The sequence below is a fragment of the Oratosquilla oratoria genome, chromosome 11, assembly GCF_046742065.1.
Source record: "Oratosquilla oratoria isolate Oo_2021 chromosome 11, ASM4674206v1, whole genome shotgun sequence".
NCBI classification, from domain to species: domain Eukaryota; kingdom Metazoa; phylum Arthropoda; class Malacostraca; order Stomatopoda; family Squillidae; genus Oratosquilla; species Oratosquilla oratoria.
In genome coordinates this window covers 29,434,496-29,458,800 of record NC_134787.1, presented here as the reverse complement: position 1 = coordinate 29,458,800, position 24,305 = coordinate 29,434,496, and the positions used below count along the sequence as shown (strand labels likewise).

The following is a 24,305-nucleotide window of genomic DNA, read 5'->3' as shown; positions in this document are numbered from 1 at the left end:
TGTATATGTATACACTTTCGCTTAACGACCAATTCGGTGAACGACGGCGCGCTGGTCCCAATTGTCGTCGTTAAATGAGGAGTGGTTGTACAGTAATTATGGGTGACTTTAATTCAAAAGAAATATATTGGGAAGAAATGACAGTGAAAGGGGGAGAGAAACACTGGGGCAATGTCCTCCTTGACTTGACAACTGAATACACAATGACTCAGTGAATTAGAGAAAATACTAGATACAGAGAAAATGAAGAACCCTCAAAATTAGACTTAATACTTACGACAGAACCTGAGATTATTGAAAAAATTGATTACAAAACTCCGATAGGAAAAAGTGACCATGTACTAATAGAAATGGAATTGAAAGAACAAATGGATCAAAGCAAAAATGATAAACATAGAATAGGAAGACCAATGTATAACAAAACAAACTTTGAGAAACTTAAAACATTCTTTCGCAATGCAAACTGGGAAAAATTCCAAAACGGAGATACAGGGATAGAAGAAAAATGGAACATACCAAAAGAAATTTATAATGAAGGAGTGAACAAATATGTACAACAAAAGATGTAGTGAAGCTAAGGACAAAAGAGACAAAGCTTGGAAAAAATGGAAAAGAGATAAGAAACCAAGCAAATGGCAAATGTACATCAAACTAAGAAACGAATATGTAAAAATACGCAGAGATGAAAAGAGAAAATACAAAAAAAAGATAATTGACAAATGTAAGGAAGAACCCAAACTATTTTACAAATATGTAAATGGAAAACTGAAAAACAAACAAGAAATAGAAAAACTGCGCCAAGATAAAAAGGAATATACAGAAGAACTGGAAATGGCTGAAATTATGAACAACCACTTCAGATCAGTATTCACTATAGAAAACTCGCCTAACAGTGTAGAAAGAGAGAATTATCCCCAGCAATGAAAGAAATAATCTTAACATAAAAATAAATCGGTGACCAAATTAAAACCCTTAATGTCAGAAAATCACATGACCCAGACAGAATTGCAAACTGGATACTGAAAGAATATATGGAAGAATTAACTGACAAAATATATAATATAATTAAATCCTCACTTAAAGAAGGAAAAGTGCCACTGGACTGGAAGAAGGCAAACGTTGTACCAATTTATAAGGGAGGTGATAAGGAAGATCCATCTAACTACAGACCGATCTCACTAACAAGTACAAAAGCAAAAATTTGTGAAAGAGTTTTCAAAAACAGATGGGTTAAATACCTGAAAGAAAAATCTATACTGAACCCAAATTCATTTGGATTCAGACAAGGGAGATCATGTACAACAAACTTGATCTGCTTTTACTCAAGATTAATAGACATAATACAAGAAAGAGATGGGTGGGCAGCCTGTGCTTTTCTGGACCTGCAAAAAGCATTCGATAAGGTACCACACAGGAAACTAATAAAGAAGATAGAGTCAAAAGGTGGCATCAGAGGAAAATTATTGGAATGGATGAAAGACTTCCTGATTGGGAGGAAAATGAGAGAGAAAAATTCTCCAACTGGGAAGAAGTAAAAAGCGGTGCCCCGCAAGGATCAGTACTGGCCCCAATCATGTTTGCCGTATACATTAATGACATGAATAAAGGCGTGGAGTGCCATATGAATTTCTTTGCAGATGATGCAAAATTACTAAAGAAGGTAAAAACGGAAGAGGACTGCAACTCATTGCAACAAGATCTGGACACGATCTGGAATTGGACTCAAAAGTGGGAAGTAAAATTTAATATAAAGAAATGCAGTATAATGGAATTTGGAAAGAACAAAAACAGAATATCAAAAGATTACAGAATTAGGGAAGAAAAAATGAAAAAAGCAAACTCGGAAAAACATCTTGGAGTGATGATTGGAAAGGACATGAAACCAGATAAGCATATAAATAAAATATTCGGAGAAACCTACAACTTATTGAGGTCAATCAAAGTGGCATTTGCTTATATGGATGAAGAAACTATAAAGAAAATACTAACTACCCTAATAAGACCAAAACTTGAGTACGCAGCATCACTTTGGACACCCAGTACCAAAAAGAATATTAAGAAACTAGAAAGAATACAAAGAGCAACAACCAAACTTGCACTGATTCTCGCCGAACTAACATATGAGCAAATACTGTCCAAATTGAATCTACCAACTCTGGAACAGAGAAGAAAAAGAGGAGATTTGCTGACTACAGAATAATGAAAGAAATGGAAGTTTTAGACAGGAACGACTGGTTAGTGTGGGACAACGGTAAAATGAGAGGACATGGAAAAAAACTAAAAAAGGACATTTATAGAAAAAATCTGAAAAGGAACAGTTTCCCACAGAGCGATAGATACATGGAACAAATTAGACAACAAAACAGTATGTGCAAACACTATACAAGATTTTAAGATAAAACTTAATGCGGAGAGATACAAAGACGGGTCATCACGAGCATAGCTCCCCTCCTGTATATTACAACTAGGTAAATACCCCTCCCTCTTATCTTGGCACCTCCTGAATGATGGGCCATCCCTGCATCTTGTCCACTGCCTTGGGTCAGAAGCAGTGTCACAAGACACAGCACATCCACAGCAAGGCCGCTTCATTAATTCAGCGACCCCTCCCCCCCTCTCTGTCCCCTCCTGCAGAAAAGGAGAAGATGGAGAGAAATCTCCTCGGGCTGCATCAGTTTATTTCTCACACATTCTCCCTCACCCCCCCATCCCCCACCCACTCCCCCTCATGCATCACAGCATCATCCATGCACAACCCTTCTCCATTCACTCCTATCTTCTGTTCTCTCCTGTCCTTTCTCAATAGACATTTCCCTCTTTCTCAATGCCCCTTTTATCCCATCCATCCATCTCATCCTAGGTCGCCCCCACTTATTCACTCCTTCCACCTCTGCCTTCCACACCTCTTTTACTAATCTTTCTTCACTCATTCTTTCCATATGTCGAAACCATCCTAGTACTCTTTCATCAACCCTATCTCCCAACTCCCTTTCCACCCTTGTTCTCCTCCTTACCTCCTCATTTCTCACGCTATCTAGCGTAGTAACCCCTATCATTCTTCTCAGGCATTTCATCTCACATTCTTTTCTTATGTTCCATGTTTCTGCCCCATACAGTGCTGTCAGCACAATCACTTCTTCATACAATCTCCTCTTAGCATCCATTCCCAAATGTTTATTTCTCACTACACTTTTCAATTCCCCAAGGTATTTACTTCTCTCAATCTACATTCTACCTCCATCCCCACTCCCTTTCCTGTCACATTAGTGCCCAAGTATCTAAAACTATCCACTTCCTCCAGTCTCTCTCCCTTAATACTCACTTCCAGTCTGCTGCCACTCTCTCCCCTTGTACATCTCATCACCTTACATTTCCCCACATTTATCTTCAACTTCCTTCTTTCACACACCTTCCCAAACTGTCACTAGCTTCCTCATTCCTTCCTCTGATCCTGCTATAAGTGCAGTGTCATCAGCAAACAACAACTGTCTTATCTCCCATTTTTCTCCATTTTCTTTAACCATCTCCAATCCCTGACCCACTACCCTTACATTCACCTCTCACACCACCCCATCCATGTATAAATTGAACAGCCAGGGCAACATAACACATCCCTGATGAAGTCCCAGCTTTACCTCAAACAACTCACTCTCTCCATTTCTAATTCTAACACAAGCTTTACTACTCTCGTAAAAATTCTCCACTGCCCTTAACAGCTTTCCTCCTATTCCATATATTTGCAAAACCTCCCATATTGCCTTCCTGTCTACCCTGTCATAAGCCTTTTCCAGATCCATAAAAGCCCAAAAAACATCCTTATCTTTTCCTATAGCTTTTTCACATATCTGCCTTTCTACAAAAATCTGATCTACACAACCCCTCCCTGTCTTAAACCCACACTGTTCCTCACCTATTACTCCTGTTCTTCTCCTAATTCTCTCATTCAAAACCCACCCATAAGCCTTCTCAATTACACTTTAACAAGCTGATCCCTCTGAAACTACTACACTCACTCTTGTCCCCATTTCCCTTGTAAAATGGAACTATATAGGCACTCCTCCAATCCTCCAGCACTCTACCCTCTCTTAAACAAACATTAAATAACCTCACCAGACAGTATACCATAACTGTACCTCCTTTTTTCAGACATTCTGCATGGCATCCATCCAACCCAGGTGCCTTACCTGCCCTCATCATCTTAACAACTGCCTTCACTTCATCTTTCCATATTTCTCCTCCATTTTCCTCATTCATCACTGTCATTTTCTTAGCACTTCCCATTGCAACTACCTTTCCCTCCCTATCCTCCTTCACATTAAGCAACTCCCTAAAATACTCTGCCTACCTTCCTCTCATTGCCTTCTCTTCCATTATTATCTCTCCATCTGCACCTTTTACCTTTTCTTCTCTACTTGATTCACCTCCTCTTCCTCTTTTAATTTCTTTCCAAAACATTTTTTATTACTTTCAAAATTTTCTGTCATACTCTTACCCCATTTCACATCTGCCCTCCTCTTTGCCTCCTTAACCTTATGCTTTACTTCTCTTCTCTTTACTTTGTACCTCTCATGTGATTCCCTCGTCCTAAATTGTAACCAATCTGTGAAAGCCTGCTTCTCTTCTACACTCTTCTTTGTTTCCTCATCCCACCCTTCCTTCTATTTCCTCCCATCCTCCTTGTTCCACACACCATCTTTGCACACCTTATTACTCCCTCCTTGAACCATCCCCATTCCTCCTCCACTCCTAGTTCTACTCTATCCTTCACTCTCACTCCTCTATCAGCTTCCTCTTATACTCCTTCTCCTTTTCTTTCTCATTTAAGCAGTTCACTCTAAGTACCTTTCTACCTTCTGTCCTTTTCCTCTCTCTCCACCTATTTTCCACTCTGAACTTGCCTTCCACCAAAAAATGATCTGATATTTCCCCACTCTCTCCCCTTAGAACATGTACATCCTTAACTCTTCCTACTATACTCTTGATTACCACTATATAGTCCATTAACGCTCTATCTACCACCCTTCCAATCACTACCCTCTCCCATATGTACTTATGCTTGACTTTCTTCCTAAGCAGTGTATTTACTATAATCAAGTCTCTAGACACATCTCCACCATCATCTCTCCACTACAATTTTTTCCTGGAACTCCATACTTCCCAATCATTCTGTCTATTGGTTCATTTCCTACCCTAGCATTAAGGTCTCCCAATATAACTACATTGACATTTCTCCCTAATCCCTCTATGCACTCATTTAAATCCATCCAAAAAGCCTCCCTTTCCTCTACACTCTTCTCACTACCAGGCCCATATGCACTTACAAAAACCCACATCTCCCTTCCTAGCTTCACCTTCATCCACATTAACCTTGAAGAAACCTCCTTCCACTCCACTACACACTTACCTATCTCTTCACTTACTAGTATAGCCACCCCTCCTCTCCCCCATCCTCTACTGAGAACCTCCCAACTACACTCCCAAACTCACACTCACACCTCCCTTTCAACTTAGTTTTACTCACTTCCAACACATCTTTCTTCTCACAAACATACTGCCTATCTCTTTCCTTTTACTCTCATCTGTACCACATCCACACACATTAAAAGACCCAAACCTTAGGGTACTGGTTGGAAAACTCCTAGACCCTCTTATGCTTTTGCTTTTCTTTAACAATGTCCCCTGTGGGGCTATAGGTAGCAGGATTCTTAGTCCTATCCCCGTCCCATTTTTGTTGCCTCATACAGCTCAAGTGGGAAGACTTAGTGGCGGTATTCTTTTCCCCCACCGCAAGGTAGGTGAAAAAAGGAAATAAATATTCAGAGAAATGTTACAGGACAGTAACAATGGGTTGGGAGACAGCATAATGGAGGGACAGTGATAGTATAATAAAAATGTCATCATTTCTGTATGAACAGAGTCTTCCTCTTTATATACTTCATATTGGTAATAGTAATAGTAAATTTCAGGCTAACTACATGATGATTGGTGTACAATTAGCTAATGTAGAACAAGAGAAAGACCTTGGTGTTGTGATCTCAAATGATCTCAAACCAAGCAAACAGTACGTGGAGGTTATTAGAACTGCAAACAAATTAATTAGATTTATAGGTAGAGCTTTTGAGTTCAGAATTGATAAAATTATTCTTCATCTCTATAATGCCTTATTCCAGCCTAACCTAGAATACTGCATATAGTGCTGAACTCTATACTACAAGAAGGATATACAAAAGTTAGGAAAGGTATATTGCAGAGTGACAAAGCTCATCCCAAGATTAAGGAACAAGCCATATGAAGAGTGCTTAAGAGAACTTAATTTGTTTAGTCTCTCAAAAAGGAGAATGAGAAGGACCTAATTGAGGTCTTCAGAATTATCAAAGGAATTGAAAACATGGATGTGGAAAAATATTTTAAAATTGATACCTCCAACTTAACTAGGACTAATGGATACAAGATTGTAGGTACAGGAGTCCCTCAAATAATGCAGGGGTTAGGTTCCTGAAATTACCGTGTATAACACCAAATCCACATATGCTGACATTCCATATTAAATACCGGTATATACTGTACCCCAGGTAGTTTTTGCAGCTAGCAGGATGGTAATGTAGACCTAAGGTTCAGAACGCTTTACCTCACAGCTAATATCCACTGTACAAGTTCATTTATAACATCATACAAATTAGTTTTTAAAAAGAATAATGCAAACGCAATTGTACAAATATAATATTTATTATGTATCCTATGTAATATACAAAACAATGTAAATATACTGTAGTCTGCACCTGAGAGGCACTGCGAGTTGATCAGCTACACCCCTGCCACCTCCTGGTCCCCTCCCATCTTCCCTCCCTCTGTAGTCTGCGCCTGAGAGGCACTGCGAGTTGATCAGCTACACCCCTGCCACCTCCTGGTCCCCTCCCGTCTTCCCTCCCTCGTCCTGTTAGCTGGCTTGTCCTGACGCCTGTTTGTGTTGCTGGCCACCACCATCATCACTCGAATTCTATGAAATATACACCCAAACAACTCTTAGAATTCAACACTCATGGGCTACTAAGCATAAATAGAAATAAAAATTACGTACGCGAATTTTGGATAACGCAGTAAAAATTTCAAGAAACACCAAACACATTAATGCAGTAAAATTCCGATAACGTGGTGCAAGTGGTGGAAACAAAGCCCCTCAACAGGTTAGGGCGGTAAAATTTCACAATAGCATGGCGCGGGTGCTAAAGCTTGTTGGCTACCCCCCTACTCCTCCTCTCCTCCCCTCCCTCCCTCCTACATCAGTATCCGGAGGTTGACACGTGACCGCAGGCAGCCACCCATGGCTATCCCCTCGCCGCACACCCTTGTTTGAGCAGTTCCCAGTACATAATGACCGTGTTATCTGAGGATCGACTGTATATGGTAAAATAGAAAGCAGTCACCACTAATGTTTGTGATGTTGCTGCGTGTGTGTGTATGCGTGCCCGACTCGGCGCGAATTTTAAAACAGTTCTCTACATTTGAGATGGTTTTGAAATAAAATCCGTGTGTGATTGAATCCGTGTTATTTGAATCCGTGTTAATTGAGGGACTTCTGTAAACAGTTTCAAACGGACTTGGCCAAATACAGTAAGTCCTCGTTATACAGTACATATGCGTTCCTGAAAACCTTACCACAAATTGAAATGACTGTATACCAAACATGGGAAGAGACTGATTGTTGTGGTAGCCGCATGGCATGGTGGCGCTACGGTATGGTGTAAACAAAACACAAGCGGGTACCGTATCTGTAAATTTTTCTTACTGTAAATGGAATCATGGGTAGTAATTACCAAATACCCTAACTGTGAATTTACCGGATAAAGAATTACCGTATAAGGAGGACTCACTGTACTCTTTCTTCAATTGCGTTGTTAGAATATGGAATGGTCTACCATCCAACGTCATTGATTGTTCCACTGTAGAGGTATTGAAAAAAGTCTCGATATTTATGCAACTACAAATCCTCAACTAAAATTACTTCACTTATAGGGACATTTACTTGACTACAAATCCCTGTCTAGTATTATTTTACTTCTAGATAGATTTAGATTAAGTAATGAAACAGCCTCATGAGGGCCAGTAGGCCTGTTCCTGTTCATTTGTAGGACACACTATGTGACAGCCATCTAACAGAGATTCTTTACTAGCTTTCAGCTTTTTTAATGCTCTTTGTATCTCCTCTTTACCTGTAGCCTTATAATTTTTCTTTCTCATCATGATTATTTTCTAAACATCTCCCAGTCCCACAGTCAAACCCTCCCTGTCTACCTCTACATTTACCAAATCCATAAAATATTCTACCAATCTTCCCCTTACTGGTGTTGGGTATAGGGATATTACAACATACATACATACCTGTGGGTATGACAAAGTATTAGATGAACCTGTGTGTTCACTATCACATTCTTGTTGCGAATGTGTGGGAATCATGAAACACTATTATCTTCTTCAATGGGTTTATTTTTGCTCATCCACCATTGTGCAGGTCATTGGTACAAAGGTAAGCAAACATACAAATGTGCCACATAGAGCATGAGCATTACAGCTACCTTATTTGATCCTATTTATGATGGATTAAGTAGCTATGCATGAATATAAAATACATAACACTTCCTTCCCCCTAAAAAAAATTTACTCACAAATCTAGGGAAGTAGGAGGAACTTTTTTAGCCCTGGGAGGAATATCTGCCCTACCTGGGGGAGCAACTGGTTCACTGACCTCTGGTTGTACAGGGATAGCTGAAACTGCCATAGGCTCTTTAGCAACTTCCATAGAAGCATTATAGTTATTACTGAATGAAGGAATTAACTGATCAACATGTCTCATTACTGAATTTCCTTTTGCTTGTACTTGATAATTTATATTCCCAAATCTACTTATAACTACCTGGAGTCTATTTCTCCTCTGTGGCATAAGACTGTATCAGAACTGGTGAGGACTCTGGAAACTCTTACTTTCTTCTGGCCTCTGATTTTCCCAATTATCTACGTGTTCCATTTTACTCTGGAAGCTTGGTAACAGTAAATCAAGTTAATTTCTAAGTCTTCATCCCATCAAGAGCTGTGAAGGTGGTACTCCTATAGTAGCATGTGGTGTAGTTCTATATGCTAAATAAAAATTAGATATACATGAAATAACATTTGATACAGATTGCACAAACCTTTCAGCCTCTTCATTAGTGGCTAGATGATAAGGTGCTGACAAAGTATGATATATACCGTTTACAGTCAAGAAATCCTGAAATTCCTGAGAAGTGAAGTGGGGCCCATTGTCAGATACAATGCGTTTCGGCAGTCCATGTGTGGCAAATACTGACATCAGAGATAGTGGATAAAATTGTAGTGGACTGTGTTGGAATTACCTCAGTCCACTTACTATAAACATATAATATAATCACATAAGTATGACCTAAATATGGACCTGCATAATCTATGTGTAACCTTTGCCATGGGTATTTGGGATATTCCCATGAATGCAAATGGGACCTTGCTGGTTCATTTTGGTGTACTGCACATTGTACACATTTGTTTACAAAATTTTCTGTCACTGTCTATCCTTAGCCACCATACAATCTCGCAATGTCTTTAGATCTTACAATATCTTGATGATCTGCATTAATTTCCTCTAATACTCTTTGTCTCACTGATTGTGGTATGATCACTCAAGCACCTCTCAAGATGCAGTTTTGCTCAACACTGAGTTCTGACCATACATCTTTGTATGGTTTATATACATCATGACTGAAGGTCTTTCAGCAATAAAACTTTTCAAAATCTGACAACAATGGGTCTTTATGAATATTTTGCACTACTGAGTCGGCCTTTACAATCAATAAAATTATATTTTCATATACTTCCACATCCTTGCCAACTGGTAGTCTGGGGAGTGCATCTGCATTCCCCATTTGAGCAATTTGCCTGTACTGCATTGAATAATTGTATGTTAATAGTATAACTGCCCATCTCTGTACTTAGCTGCTACTAATGTGGGTAAATCTGCTTTGGGACCCAATATAGCCAACAATGGCTTGTGATCTGTCACTAGTGTAAACTGTTGTCTACCATATTCCATACACTAATGCTAAACCCTCTTTCTCTATCTAAGAATAGTTCATTTCTGCTCTGCTCAATACCCTAGAAACAAATGCTATTGGTTTCTCACTACCATCTGGCATACCATGTGCCAGGACAGCTCCTACACTTATTGATGATGCATCACAGACCAATATGACAAGTAGATCCTTTTTAAAAAAGTACAAGGAAATATGGGGAGGATATTTCCCCTTTTATTTGGTCAACAGCTTCCTGACACTGTGTTGACCAGTGCCATGTCACTTCTTTTTTGAGCAGTTCATGCAATGGATGAGCAATTGTTGCTAAATCCTTTAAAAATCTGCCATAAAAGGTAACTAACCCTAGAAATGACTGTAATTCATTCACATTTTCAGGTATCTTGGCATCCTGAATTATGTTTACCTTTTCTTAGGTCTTCTGTATACCCTGTCTATCTATGATAAATCCCAAGTACTCTACTGATGGTACTTCCAATTGACACTTATTTTCGTGTACCTTCAGGCTATTTTCATGCACTGTAGCATGGCTTTCAACCTGGTCTGGTGTTCATGGATATCTTTACCTGCTATTAAAATGTCATCTATGAAACAGAAAACTCCAGGGATGCAGGACTACTAGCAACTCCATAAGGCAATCTCTGAGGATGAAAAAGTCCTAAGTGTGCAGTAAGAATGCACACTTCTTGTGATTTCTAATCCATAATCAGTTGCTGAAAAACATGCTTTAAGTCTGTTTTGGAAAATGCCTTGCAATTTCCTAAACAAGAGAACATTTCTGTCAGGTTTGGCAGTGAGTGCTGTGCAACTTGGAGCTGAGGGTTCATGACAAATTACAGATAAGTGGATCAGATGAAGGACAGATTAGATAATATTGAGAACATGAGGAGTGTAACTTTTAGAAATGAAACTAGAAAAATGGTGAGGGCTGAGGTACATAAGGCTAGAGAAAAGGAAACTAAGGAATGTAATGTTATCATTAAGGGGATAGAGGAAATTAAAAGGTTGATGTGAGAAATGATCCCCTAGAAAGTGATCACATGAAAACTGATGAACAGGTAGTGAATCACCTTTTAAAGAATATTCTAGACATGAAAGAGGTGGATGTAGTGGAAATAATAAAAATTCCATCAAGCCATGGCAGTGAGAATACTAGCCCCAGACCAGGAATGTTGATTGTGAAGACTGGGAGCCCATACCAGAAAATGAGTGTTGAAAAATGCCAAGAGGTTTTGGAATAAGGGAGCATGGAGTAATGTGTTTATTAATAGGGATATGACCAAGTTAGAAAGTAAACAGGACTATGAGTTGAGGAAGGAGCTTAAGCACAGAAGAGACTAATGGGAAAAAAAAACTTGGTGATAAGGCAAGAAAAGACTGTAGACAGAGAGTGCCAGCAGAGCAAGTTCAGAAACCAGGAATGTCAGAACACCAGTTAAGCATGGCTATGGGGAATTCCCATACCCAGACTTGACTGGTTTAGAACAGACACAGAATGTAAATCATGTAAATAATTCAAGGCCATGCCATATAACTAATAGTACTATGCAGACTTATAGAAAACACAATGGGGTGTTAACTTATAAGGTTTTGAATACTAGAAGTATTGTGAACAAAATTTTTGGAGTTAGAAGAAATGGTATATGAAGAGGATCCTGATGTAATATTGATAACAGAATCATGGGCAAAGAGTGGTATATCTTGTGCTGAAATCAGTCTACAGGGATATGATATTATAAGGAAGAACAGAATGAACAGGAAAGGAGGTGGCTGTGTGGCATACTTCAAAAATGAAATGAGAGTAAGTGGTTTGGAGGATTTAATGAGTGATGATACTGAATCAGTGTGGGGTCAAATTAATGAGGAGAATGGAGATATTGTGTTGGGTGTATGCTATCATAGTATGTCAGCCACAGAAGATGAGAGAAATCTATATAGTAAGACAGAAGAGGTTTGTGAGAGATTTGACCAATTAATTGCATGCGGGGACTTCAATCATAGTTCTATCAAATGGGACTTGTTACAGGCAGAAAGAGAAGGCGAAGCCTTCCTAAATGTAGTGATGAACAAATATCTTACTCAGCATGTGAAGCAAACAAGAGGGGGAAATATTCTAGATTTGGTGATGAGCACAGACCCAACACTGGTAAATTGTGTACAAGTAATGGCACCCCTAGGGTCAAGTATTTACCTAGTTGTATTTACCTAGTTCTATTTTGCGGGAAGGGGAGCTATGCTCGTGTTGTCCCGCCATTGTATCTCGCAGTGTCTAGTTTGTTTTTAAACTCATGAATGGTTTTTGCGCATACTATTTCATTATCCAGTTTGTTCCAAGTGTCCAAAACTCTATGTGGAAAACTGTTTTTCTTCAGTTCTCTTCTATAGCTATGTTTTTTTATTTTCTTACCATGTCCTCTTGTGTTTCTTTTGTCCCAGTTAAGTAAGTTCTCTCTATCAAGTATCTCTGTGCCTTTCATGATTCTGTAGATGGTCAATAGGTCACCTCTCTCTCTTCTTTGCTCCAGTGTCGGTAATTCCAGTTTAGCCAATCTCTCCTCGTATGATAGGTTTGCAAGTGCAGGTGCCATTTTTGTAGCTGCTCTTTGGATTCTTTCTATTTTCTTTATATTCTTTTTGGTACTGGGGGACCACAATGTTGCCGCATACTCTAATCTAGGCCTTATCAATGTAACCAATATTTTTTTTATCATGTCTTCGTCCAAGTATGTAAATGCCACTTTTATTGATCTTAGCAAGTTGTAAGTCTCCCCGACAATTTTGTTAATCTGTATATCATAGGACAAGTCGTTCGTGATAATTACACCCAAATCTTTTTCGGATCCTACTTTCTTTACTTCCTTGGTTCCAATTGTATATTTTCCTGATATTCTGTTTTTGCTTTTTCCAAACTCCATTATGCTACACTTCTTAGTATTAAAGTCCACTTCCCATTTCTGACTCCAGTTCCATACCCTATTTAGGTCTTCTTGCAGTGCTTCACATTCCTCATCAGTTCCTACTTTCCTTAACAGTTTGGCGTCATCAGCAAAGAAGCTCATGTAGCAGTTCACGTCCTCGTCCATGTCATTCATATAGATAGCAAACATTATTGGTGCCAGTACAGATCCTTGTGGTACTCCACTGATCACCTCTTTCCAATCTGAATATTTTTCTCTGAGCACTACTCTCATCTTTCTACCAGTCAGAAAGTCCTCCATCCATTTTAGTAGGTTTCCTTGTATTCCTCCTATGTGTTCCAGTTTTTTAAGTAATTTTCTGTGTGGTACTTTGTCAAAGGCTTTTTGCAAGTCTAGGAATGCACAATCAGCCCATCCATTTCTTTCTTGCACTATGTCTATTAGTCTTGAGTAAAAGCATATTAAGTTTGTGGTGCATGATCTTCCTTGTCTGAACCCGAATTGTCTTGGGTTTAATATGTTGTTGTCTTCCAGATGTTTTACCCATCTATTCTTGATTATTTTCTCACAAATTTTGGCTATAGTGCTTGTTAGTGATACTGGCCTATAGTTGGTGGGTTCTTCCTTGTTTCCTCCTTTATATATTGGTACAATGTTAGCGTTTTTCCAGTCCTTGGGTATCTTTCCTTCTTTGAGTGAGCTGTTTATTAAGATGTGTATTTTGTCTGTTAGTTCTTCTTTGCACTCCTTTAGAATCCAATTTGCAATACCATCCGGGCCATGTGATTTTCTGACGTCCAGTCTTGATAGATGTTCTGATATTTCTTTTAGTGATGTTGTAAACTCACTCATGTGGGGAGATTGCTTGTTATTATCTATGTCCCAATTTTGTATTTTCTCTCTGGTGAAGACAGATTTAAAGTGATTGTTCATGACTTCGGCCATCTCTAAATCTTCTGTGTATTCTATATTTCCTTGGCATAGTTTCACCATTTCCTGTTTGGTTTTAAGTTTACCATTCACATACCGATAGAATAGCTTGGGTTGATCTTTGCATTTGTCTATAATATCCTTCTCATGGTTCCTTTTTTCCTCTCTTCTCACATTAACATACTCATTTCTACAGTTTATATAAATTTGCCATTTGCTTTGTTTTTTGTCTTTTCTCCACTTTTTCCAAGCTTTGTCCCTTCTGTCTTTTGCCTCACTGCATCTTTTGTTGAACCAACATTTAATGTACTCACTCTCTCGCTTTTGTCTTGGTACATGCCTGTTTACCCCTTCATTGTAATTATCCATCAATATATTCCATTTCTCTTCCACTGTTGTCTCTTCCCTATAAAATTTTTCCCAGTTTGCATTCCGGAAGAATGTCTTTAGTTTTGCAAAATCTGTTTTGTTGTACATCAATCTTCCTTTCCTATGCTTTTCGTTCCTCTCCATGTCTATTTCTTCCTTTAGTACAGTTTCGATGAGTACATGGTCACTCTTTCCAATTGGTGTCTCGTACTGGACTTTATCCACTATTTCAGGTTCTGTTGTAAATATTAGATCTAGTTTCGATGGCTCTTCATTGTTTCTGTACCTTGTGTTTTCACGGACCCATTGGTTCATTGTGTACTCCATGGTCATGTCTAGCAGTACATTGCCCCACGAGTCATCTCCTTGCACTGTCATGCTGTCCCAACAAATTTCTTTGCAATTGAAGTCCCCCATAATTACCAGATTACCCTTACCCATTAGTATCTCATTTAGTGATTTTCTTGTATCTTCTAGCATTTTTGTATGTTCGTTTTCTTTCCAAGCATTCATTTTTGGAGGCACATAGGTCACCACAAACTTTCTGCTTTTCATATTCTTGCCTTCGACTTTTATCATGATCAGTTCAACATTACCTTTGCCCTCTGCAATTTTTGTCACCTTTAGGTCTTTCTTGGCCAAGAACATGATTCCCCCTCCCTGTTTCTTGTCCCTGTTTCTTATCCAGTAATTGTATAGACCTTGTCCAATAACTATGGATGGTATTTCACCTCTTAGTTTAGTCTCTACAATTCCCATTATGTCTGGTTTTGCTTCTAACAGATAATCATTGAGTTCGTTCAGTCCTGAAATTAGTCCGTCAATGTTGGTATAGGCCACTTTTAATTTTCTTCCTTCTCCCTGGTTTCTTCTGTCCTTGGTTTTTTTTGTTTTGATGCGCCATTGTCTTAATCTCAAGTCTATTACTCTCCACTGGAATTCTTTGCATTCTGTCTCCGTTCTCATCAAGTTTTTTTCCTTTGCTTCTTCTCTTAGTGCCCTTTCTTTTTCTAATTCCTCAGTACTCATTTCTCTTTTTATCCATATCTTATTGTACTTTTCACTCTTTGCCAAGTTGCCTACTTTTTCAAATATGTCTTCTACTACCATTTGTGACCATAGTTTTATCTTTAGAGGTCGATTCCTATCCTTAGTATAGTGACTGATTCTATAAGTCTCTTCCAGGTCTATGCCTGAATCTCTGTCTCCCCCCTGAATTTCATTTAGGATTTCTACTGCTGTCTCTTTTTCTTCTTTTTCCCTCATGTACCTCGCCAATCCTTGTTTTTCCTTTAGTGATCATAATGTCGTGAGTTTTGATATTTCCACTGACAGGGGAAAAGTAATTTGGAAAGAACACTATATTTTGATTATAGGAATGCCAAGAACAAGGATATGAGAAAATTTGCAAAAATATATTGGAAAGAGAAGTTCAAGTGGAAAGAGAAGTTCAAAGAGAGAGAGAAGTTTCAGAAATGAGGAATTTATCTGTCAAAGAATATGACAGAGTAGTAAAGCTCTATGTACCTACAAAGAGGTGTGAGAATAAGAAAAGGAGACCACTGTAGTGGAATAGAGATATATTGAAGGCAAGGAAAAATAAATTTCACTGGTGGAAACAATTTCAGGAGACGGACTGCCATGACTACTTGAGGTACAAAAGGGCAATGGACAGAGCAAGAAAGCTTATTAGGCAAGCCAAAAGGAAATGGGAATCTAAGATAGCTAAGAGAGTGAACGAAGATTCAAAAGCATATTATAGATACCCCAAAAGTAAAATGAAGACAAAAGAAAGTGTTGGACCACTGGAGGATAAGAATGGAGACATGGTATCTGAGGATGGGAGGATGGTTGAGATCTTAAACAAATATTTCTTCACACTGTACACAGAGGAATCTACTGCAAATATTCCTGAACCAAGAATGGTCTATAATGGTACAAGTAACCAACTGCTAGAAGAGGAGGATCTATCTACACAGAGAGTGATTAAGCTCCTACATAAATTGAATCCAGAGAAATCACCAGGTGATGATAATGTACACCTATCAGTGTTAGAGAACTTGGGAGGACCGGCAGCACAACTACTAAGTTATATTTTTAAGAGAAATTTGGAGATTGGAAAAGTATCAGATGGTTGGAGGATGGTAAATGTGACACCTATCTTTAAAAAGGGATCAGACTTTCTTCCAACTACAGACCAATAAGCTTGACATATCAAGTGAGCAAAATTATGGAAACTTTGATTAGTGATGCTAATAAAGCATCTTGAGGAACACAAACTATTCAAAGGCACTCAGCACAGTTTTCTATCAGGAAGATCTTGTCTGACAAACCTACTGACATTCCTTGAGAGATTAACATCCTACATATATTTAGGCTACCCTGTGGACATCGTCCACCTGGACTTCTCTAAGGCTTTAGATAAAGTTCCACACCAGAGGCTAAGGAAGATTAAGACACATGGAATCAGAGAGAGCATACAAGAATGGATTAGTGACTGGCCTGGCTAAAGGAAAGGAAACAAAGGGTTGTCATAAGGTGGGGCAAATCGGAATGGAGAAAGGTATCCTGCAGCAATTTCTTCCTCAATTCTGAGGAGTTGCATTTGGCAATGATTTGGTCTATAATGATATCATTAGCATCATGGAATTCACATGTAGATGCTAACTCATGCAATCTAGTGACAAATGCATCTATCGACTCACCTTGGTCCTGTCTACATTCCCCAAATAGGAACCTTTCATACCTCTTGTTAATTTTTGGAGCAAAGTGATCTTTGCACTCTTTGGCTGCCTCTAGACTATCATTTAATGGTTTTAGTGTTGCAAAAATGTCTTGCATTTCTTCATCTGCGACATGCAAGAAAACAGCTTTCCTTTGACTCACCTCTTTTATACCTGTGAAGGGAAGATAGTACCCAAAATTGGTGAGCCATTTCTTACATCGATGTGCCACTGTAGCTGCTTCTGTGTTGACCACAAATGGCTGAGGAACTGGGATATCCAAAACCATCTTGTCCTCTGTTGATTGGTGAGCTTCCCAAACCTTGGTGCCAGTCTCATGCCTTGTATCCTTATTGGGATCGTACCTCTGGGGTTCGTCTTTTCTCTACCTCATGGGATCATTGCTGCCTTGTGGGGTTGTCTCTTGACATGTCGCCGGAATGTTGGATATTGGGATATCACAACATACATATATACCTGTGGGTATGACAAAGTATTAAATGAGCCTGTGTGTTCACTATCCCATTTTTGTCATCAGAATGTTGGATATGGAGAGATCACAACATACATATATACCTGCAGGAATGACAAAGTATTAGATGAGCCTGTGTGTTCACTATCCCATTCTCGTTGCAGATGTGTGGGGATCTTGAAACACTGTTGTCTTCCTTGGTGGGTTTATTTTTGTTTGTCCACCATTGTGTGGGCCATTGGTACAAAGGTAAACAAATATAAAATTGTGCCACATAGCACATGAGCATCGCTTCCATCTAATTCAATCCTATTTATAATGGATCAAATAATTATGCATGAATCTCAAATACATAACAACTGCCTTCACTTCCATTAACATGTCCATCAGCACCATTTACCTTTTCTACCCAAGTCTCCCCCTTACTTAGAGACTAGTTTATAAGGTATTAACAGGTTAAAGCTTACTTATAGGGTATTTGGGATCCTTTACTGGTCATAGGGCAATCCCACAACTGAATGAATTTGTCAGCTATTAGTTATTATGATAATTCATTGTCTTGTATAGATGTATTCCCATTTAAATACAGCAGAAATATTCATGTATATTCTTCTCTTTATAACAGTGCATCCTATTAGTAAACTTCAATCAGATTGTTGTTGGGGTTCCTGTTGCTATCTTTGGATATTACCTGATGATGATGAGGGGTTTCAATCAGTCTCATCAGCTACCAACCTTTCATTGGGTCCTCTTTGAACTTATGATCTGCATCCTTGGTGAGGAAGTTGGTTTCTACTATTCACACAGGTGAGCTTTAAAATTTTAAATAATCTATATGCTGAAGAATGTGAAACATCAGATGAAGTTATACAAAGCTACTCTTATGAGCATGCATTATTTGTCTTGAAATTATTTATAATTTCTCATACTCTTGGTGGTTTGGGTTTTTGTATGTGTTCTTTGATGGCTATATTTGACTGCCGTATTACATTATATAATGATGATGGATTTACTTTTAAAAAGTAGTTTTCCACTCAGTTTTTTATCTGGTGTGTTTTGGATTCTACAATTCATTAGTATAATAAAGAACAATGACAGGTAACTGGGTTGGTGATCCTGCAGAAAGAATCATTTCCCTGCTGCCCATTTTCAAAACCCATGAGCCACTCCACCTCCATCTGGAGATGAGGTTAACACTTGGTTTCTGGCACAGAGGGATCTATCAGAGGGCCTGAAGACTATTGCCAGCCATTATGGGACTCCTGGTTTCCAGTCAGTTAAACTTGAGACAATAATTATTATTATCAGTGTAACATTTTCATACTATGTGTATTCCATCATCTACATCCTAACAATGTAGGGAGTGAATGTTAGGTGTGCCGTTACGAGAGGTAACGGGGCTTTTTTATATGTCCGTGTATCCCCATGTTTACATATCTTTTTGTCGTAAGGCTCGTTTCCCCTCGGAAGAGGTTTCCAAGTTTGTTTTTCGTCATGTTTAATTTAAGTATGCTGCGAGCAGAAGCTTCGTCTGCTTAAGAATACTATCATTGTAAGTTGTCTGCAAGCTGTGCTGCAAGATAGCATCTCATTATTTGTACGATGTTCACTTAAAGAATTAGACTTAAGAAGGTGTGTAAGAACCGGTTACTGTGGGTCACCTCTAGGCGCCAGTCTTGGTCCGATCTAGAAAGATGTACACACCCCACGCCTAGCCAAACCATTTTTTCATCAAACCAACGTATTATCGAACGATGGATCAGATCTGCATTAAATACGCATCAAATATCCCCGTGATTCTATAACCTTCAGTCCCAAGTCTGTCTACGTCACGGACGCTATGATGTTGAATACCTATTTCATCTCCGGAGTCCCAGTCGATTCCGGCACAATGAAAAAATGGTTCGATAGAAACGAACAGATGAAGAAAGCATAGGAATGAGGTGTCGGCCAGACCACGCCCTGCACGCCGTTGCCACGTCTAGATTCCCCTCGTCGTCACCACATGAACTTGATGTGTCGCCTTCCTGGCATAAGTGCATGTGTGTGCTTGGGTGTAGTGTAGCGCAAGCCAAAGTGTAGTGATCGTATCGGCGCGCGAGTGTGATGTGGCAGTCTTAGTGATCGTATCGGCGCGCGAGTGTGATGTGGCAGTCTTAGTGATATTATCGGCGCGCGAGTGTGATGTGGCAACAACGTATGGTTGCCAAGCCCCAACAGTGTTTACATAACACCTCGTCGCAGAGCATGTGTTTTTCCTTTGAAGGCAAGCTACCTTGCCTAAATCCTGTCATATGTTAATATAAGCATGCGACTAATGTGCATTTTTAGATTGAACCAAATGTAGGGTTTAATCTGTTGTTGTCTACCTCAATAGTCGTATAGTTAGGAGTGTGGTAACGTACTCCGTGGTTTTCGATTAAGTTCGAGTTTTCCTTGTCTTCTTTATCATATTACTGTCTTGTCTCTCACTGTTTCTCTCACTTGGCAATATGTCTTCCAACCACAGTATAGATGAAGGACCCGTCTCTGGTAGGGTCAGAGTCCTCACGGCTGAAGGGCAAGAGGCTTTTCAGAGAGCGTCTGATCAGCATGAAGAGAGGGTAAAGGCGAGTAGAGAAGGAGTACAAGCCTTATTGGAAGAACCGAATCATGGTCCTTGGTTGTATGAGGCCCACGCTGTGTACCAGGATACTGTAAAAAGGTACCTGGAATTCTTAATGCGTGAACGTACTCCAGAAAGTCTGGCTCGTGCTGAATCAGTGAAGCACGAAGACAGGGATTTTCAGGCATCTTTTCGTCAGGTAATCAGTAACTATGCTTCCTCTTCCTCAGTTGAAGTCACGGAAGAGGAACACCACACTGAACCGTTTTTACAAGATGACCCGAAGTCCAATCAAGTTCCTTTATCCCTCGTCGACCACTCTGAGTTTTGTATGCCCCCTTCCATGAAGGGCAGTTCAAGAAGGTCGGTTAGGTCAGGTCGTTCCAGTAGCACCAGTGTTAGTGTTGCAAGGAAGCAACGAGCCAAGGTGGAGACCGCTCGTATCAGAGTCAAGTTTGCCGAACAGGAGGGTCAGCTTATGAAAGAGCAGGCTGAAATGCAGGCCAAGTTCAAACTTATGACACAGCAAAAGGAGTTGGAAGAAGCCGAAGCCGAACTTAGGCACTTAGGACCCGACGATGATTGGGAAACATGCAGTGACTGGGACCAATTAAAAGGTACAGTCGCTACCCGCACCCAACTATATGTGGAGCAACAGGGTGGTATAGTCGATGTTTCCGCTAGTCAGAAGGATCTGGTAGGCTTGAATCCTGAAAGCCCTGTTTTCAAGCCCTGTTCTGATTTCAGAGTTAACTCACAGCCTGCTAACAATGTTCCATTCAGTTTTGAACCTCGTATCGAAAAGGTAAAGGTGAGGTCTGTGCAACCTGCGCAGCAACCTGTTGCTAACCATGTTTCTTATGTGTCACCACCTGTAGTAAAACCTCCTCGGAGTGCATCTCCTAGGTTGGGGACAACCTCCAATTCTGCCGATTTGAGCAAGTTCTTCTTGCGGAAGGATTTACTTCTTAGCAGGCTGTCTACGTTTGATGATACTGCGGAAGACTATGCTGTTTGGAAAGAGAGTTTCAAGGAAGTCGTGCAAGAGTTAGGCACCTCATGTAAGGAGGAAATAGACCTGTTAGTTAAGTACCTAGGTCCTGAGTCTAAAGAATGGGCCCGTACAACCAGAAACTCAAATGCCAAGAATCCAAACCTGGCGTGCAGTAGAATTTGGGAGCGCTTGGATGACAGGTTTGCTGCCCCTTCGATCATTGAGACTTCAATTAAAAAGAAGCTCGCCAACTTCTCTAGGATTTCACCTAGAGACACCTTAAGGTTATACGACCTGTGTGACATTCTGTACCAGATAGAAGCCTTGAAGGCTAACCCTGTATACAGTACACTGTTTGCGTATTATGACGCCTCGTCAGGCATCAATCCCATTGTCGCAAAACTTCCACCCTGTATACAGAAAGCGTGGACTGGCAGAGCCATGAACTACAAGACTGCTCACGGTGTGCCGTACCCACCTTTCTCCTTCTTCATTGAGTTTGTGAAGGAGATGGCAAGGGTCGAGAATGATCCATGTTTCTCTTATCAAAGCCTTGGAGCCGATGGTTTTGTGAAACCAGAGAAGCCACCTCCCTCTAAGTTTCCTCAAGTGCGTGTGAAGAAGACTGACACCATGTTGTCCAGTGGCAGTAAGTCGACCATGGGCGCTGACAGGTCTGTTGGCGCCGCTAGTCCTACCGAGCAAAGAAAGGCAGAAAAGGGAGATTTTTGCGTCTACCATGATGCCTACGTACACCATTTGGATTTCTGCAGGGCTTTTCGCACCATGTCAGTGAGCGAGAGGAAGGTTTTCTTAAACGATAAAGGAGTGTGCAACAGATGTTGCAAAGGTAACCATCCTCCTTCCAGCTGCAAAGAGAGAACTTTCTGCAAACTCTGTAAGGCCCATACTCATGTGACTGCCTTACATCACGATGAACCCAGGTCGAAGAGGAGTTCGACTCAAGCGGTTACACAGCATGGAAGGGAGGTTGCTCAAGATAAAACACCTCGCTCCCCTGTAGTCAATCAAGTGCCGCTTCCAAATGTTCTTACCCCCATAGTAAAGACTCAGGGAGGGGAGGATGCTGCGGTCAATTCCAAATGTACCTTGATATGCAGTAACCCCACTTCCACGAGTAAGTCCTGCGCCAAGACCTTCTTGGTAAAGGTCTATCCTGAAAGTAAGCCAGAGCTCGGAGTGTGGTGTTATGCCATCCTAGACGATCAGTGCAATTGCTCTTTAGCAAGGTCTGAGTTTTTCGATTTGTTTGACAAGCTGAGCAAACGGGTTTCATATCGTCTAGCTACCTGTGCAGGTGTAACAGGCGCTTCTGGGCGCACCACCAAAAATTACACCATCGTGTCTTGGCATAACTCACAAGAGGTACATATCCCTCAGTTAGTGGAATGCGACAGCATTCCCAATGTAAGAGAAGAGATACCCACCCCCGCCATAGCTCGTGGTTATCCCCATCTGTCCGATCTGGCCGAATGTATTCCACCTCTGGTTCCTGAAGCTGAGATTCTACTCATCATTGGTCGAGATGTGCCTTCAGCTCATTACATTTTTGACCAGAGAATTGGACCTGTCAATGCCCCTCTAGCTCAACAGACCAGTCTGGGTTGGGCAATCATTGGGGAAGTGTGTCTCCATGGCACTTGTAGGCCTCCTGTCATTAGCAGTTTCAAAACATCCTTTGTACATGATAGACGTCCCTCTATAGTCGCACCATGTGGTAACCAGATTCATGTTTCTGAAGTAAAGGATGATTTGTTCAAGGTAACCAAAGATGATGACAAGGCCGCCCTGTCGATTGAAGACAGGAAGTTCTTGGATGTTATGAACTCAGAGTTCCGCAAGGATCAAAGTGGTCATTGGGTCGCGCCACTGCCTTTCCGTCCCAATGTTGTAGCCACCAGTAATAATAGAGACTTTGTGTGGCACCGCACACTGTCTCTCCATCGTAGCCTCAGCACAAAGCCGGAAAAACGTCAGCATATGATGGCCTTCATGCAAAAGATGTTAGATCGTGGGCATGCTGAGGTTGCACCACCATTGAAGTCTGATCAGAAGTGCTGGTATCTTCCATTGTTTGGGGTGTACCACCCTAAGAAACCTGACAAGATCAGGGTTGTGTTCGACTCTTCTGCCAAATCCAGAGAGTTCTCCCTAAATGATATGCTGATGTCAGGTCCTGATATGACAAACAGTATTCTCGGGATTCTTCTACGTTTCCGTCAGGAAGCTGTAGCAGTGGCAGCTGATGTAGAACAGATGTTCTATAATTTCAAAGTGAAGACTGAGCAAAGAGATTATCTCAGATTCTTCTGGTACAAGAATAATGACCCTGATGAAAGGTTGATTGAGTATAGGATGACTGTTCACGTTTTTGGGAACACGCCATCTCCCGCCATTGCCACCTATGGCTTACGTAAGTCTGTAGAAGATGCCTCTCCTGAAGTTCGCTATTTCATAGAGAACAATTTCTACGTGGATGATGGGTTAGCATCTCTGCCAGATGCGGAGACTGCTTACAAGTTAATCCAAGACTCTAAGTCAGCACTTCAAGAAGGAGGACGCCTGCGCTTGCACAAGATCACTTCCAACAGTAAGGAAGTGCTGGAAAAGTTTGCCACCAGTGAGCTGGCTGATAACCTTCAGGAGCTGAACCTAACTTCTGACTCTATGCCTATGCAGTCTAGCCTGGGCCTCTTATGGGACATCCAAAGAGACGTTTTCGTCTATAAGTTCATGGATTCAGACAAGCCTTCGACAAAAAGAGGGATACTGTCTGTTGTAAATAGTCTGTTTGACCCCATGGGATTCTTAGCCCCAGTAATAATAGTGGGAAAACTACTCCTAAGAGAGATAACCAATCTAAAGTGTGGTTGGGATGAACCCATACCAGCTAAGATCCATACCAAATGGTCCAGATGGCTAACGTCCTTAAGGGACCTCAAGGATATAAGCATCAATCGTCAGTTTGCTAGTATTTCTTTGTCTCAAGCTCACAGGATAGAGCTTCATACCTTTTCAGATGCTTCCAGAGTAGCAGTAGGAGCTGTATCATATCTTAAGGTTTTCAGTGATACCAAAAGCTACCAGGTGTGTTTTGTGAGGGGACAAGCTAAAGTAGCTCCCAACCATGGTCATACTATTCCCAGGTTAGAGTTGTGTGCTGCAGTGATGGCAGTTAA

At 40.4% G+C, this 24,305-nt stretch overlaps 1 protein-coding gene across 4 annotated transcripts in view; it reads left to right on the top strand.

The window, feature by feature from the left end:
- LOC143029704 (fatty acid hydroxylase domain-containing protein 2-like) overlaps positions 1-24,305 on the top strand; it is an 85,545-nt gene that overhangs the window by 42,985 nt on the left and 18,255 nt on the right. For all 4 annotated transcript variants that reach the window (XM_076192550.1, XM_076192551.1, XM_076192552.1 and 1 more), the window contains exon 5: positions 18,132-18,313. In XM_076192550.1, coding sequence (XP_076048665.1) covers positions 18,132-18,313 — 182 coding nt within the window. The remainder of the gene's footprint in view (positions 1-18,131; positions 18,314-24,305) is intronic.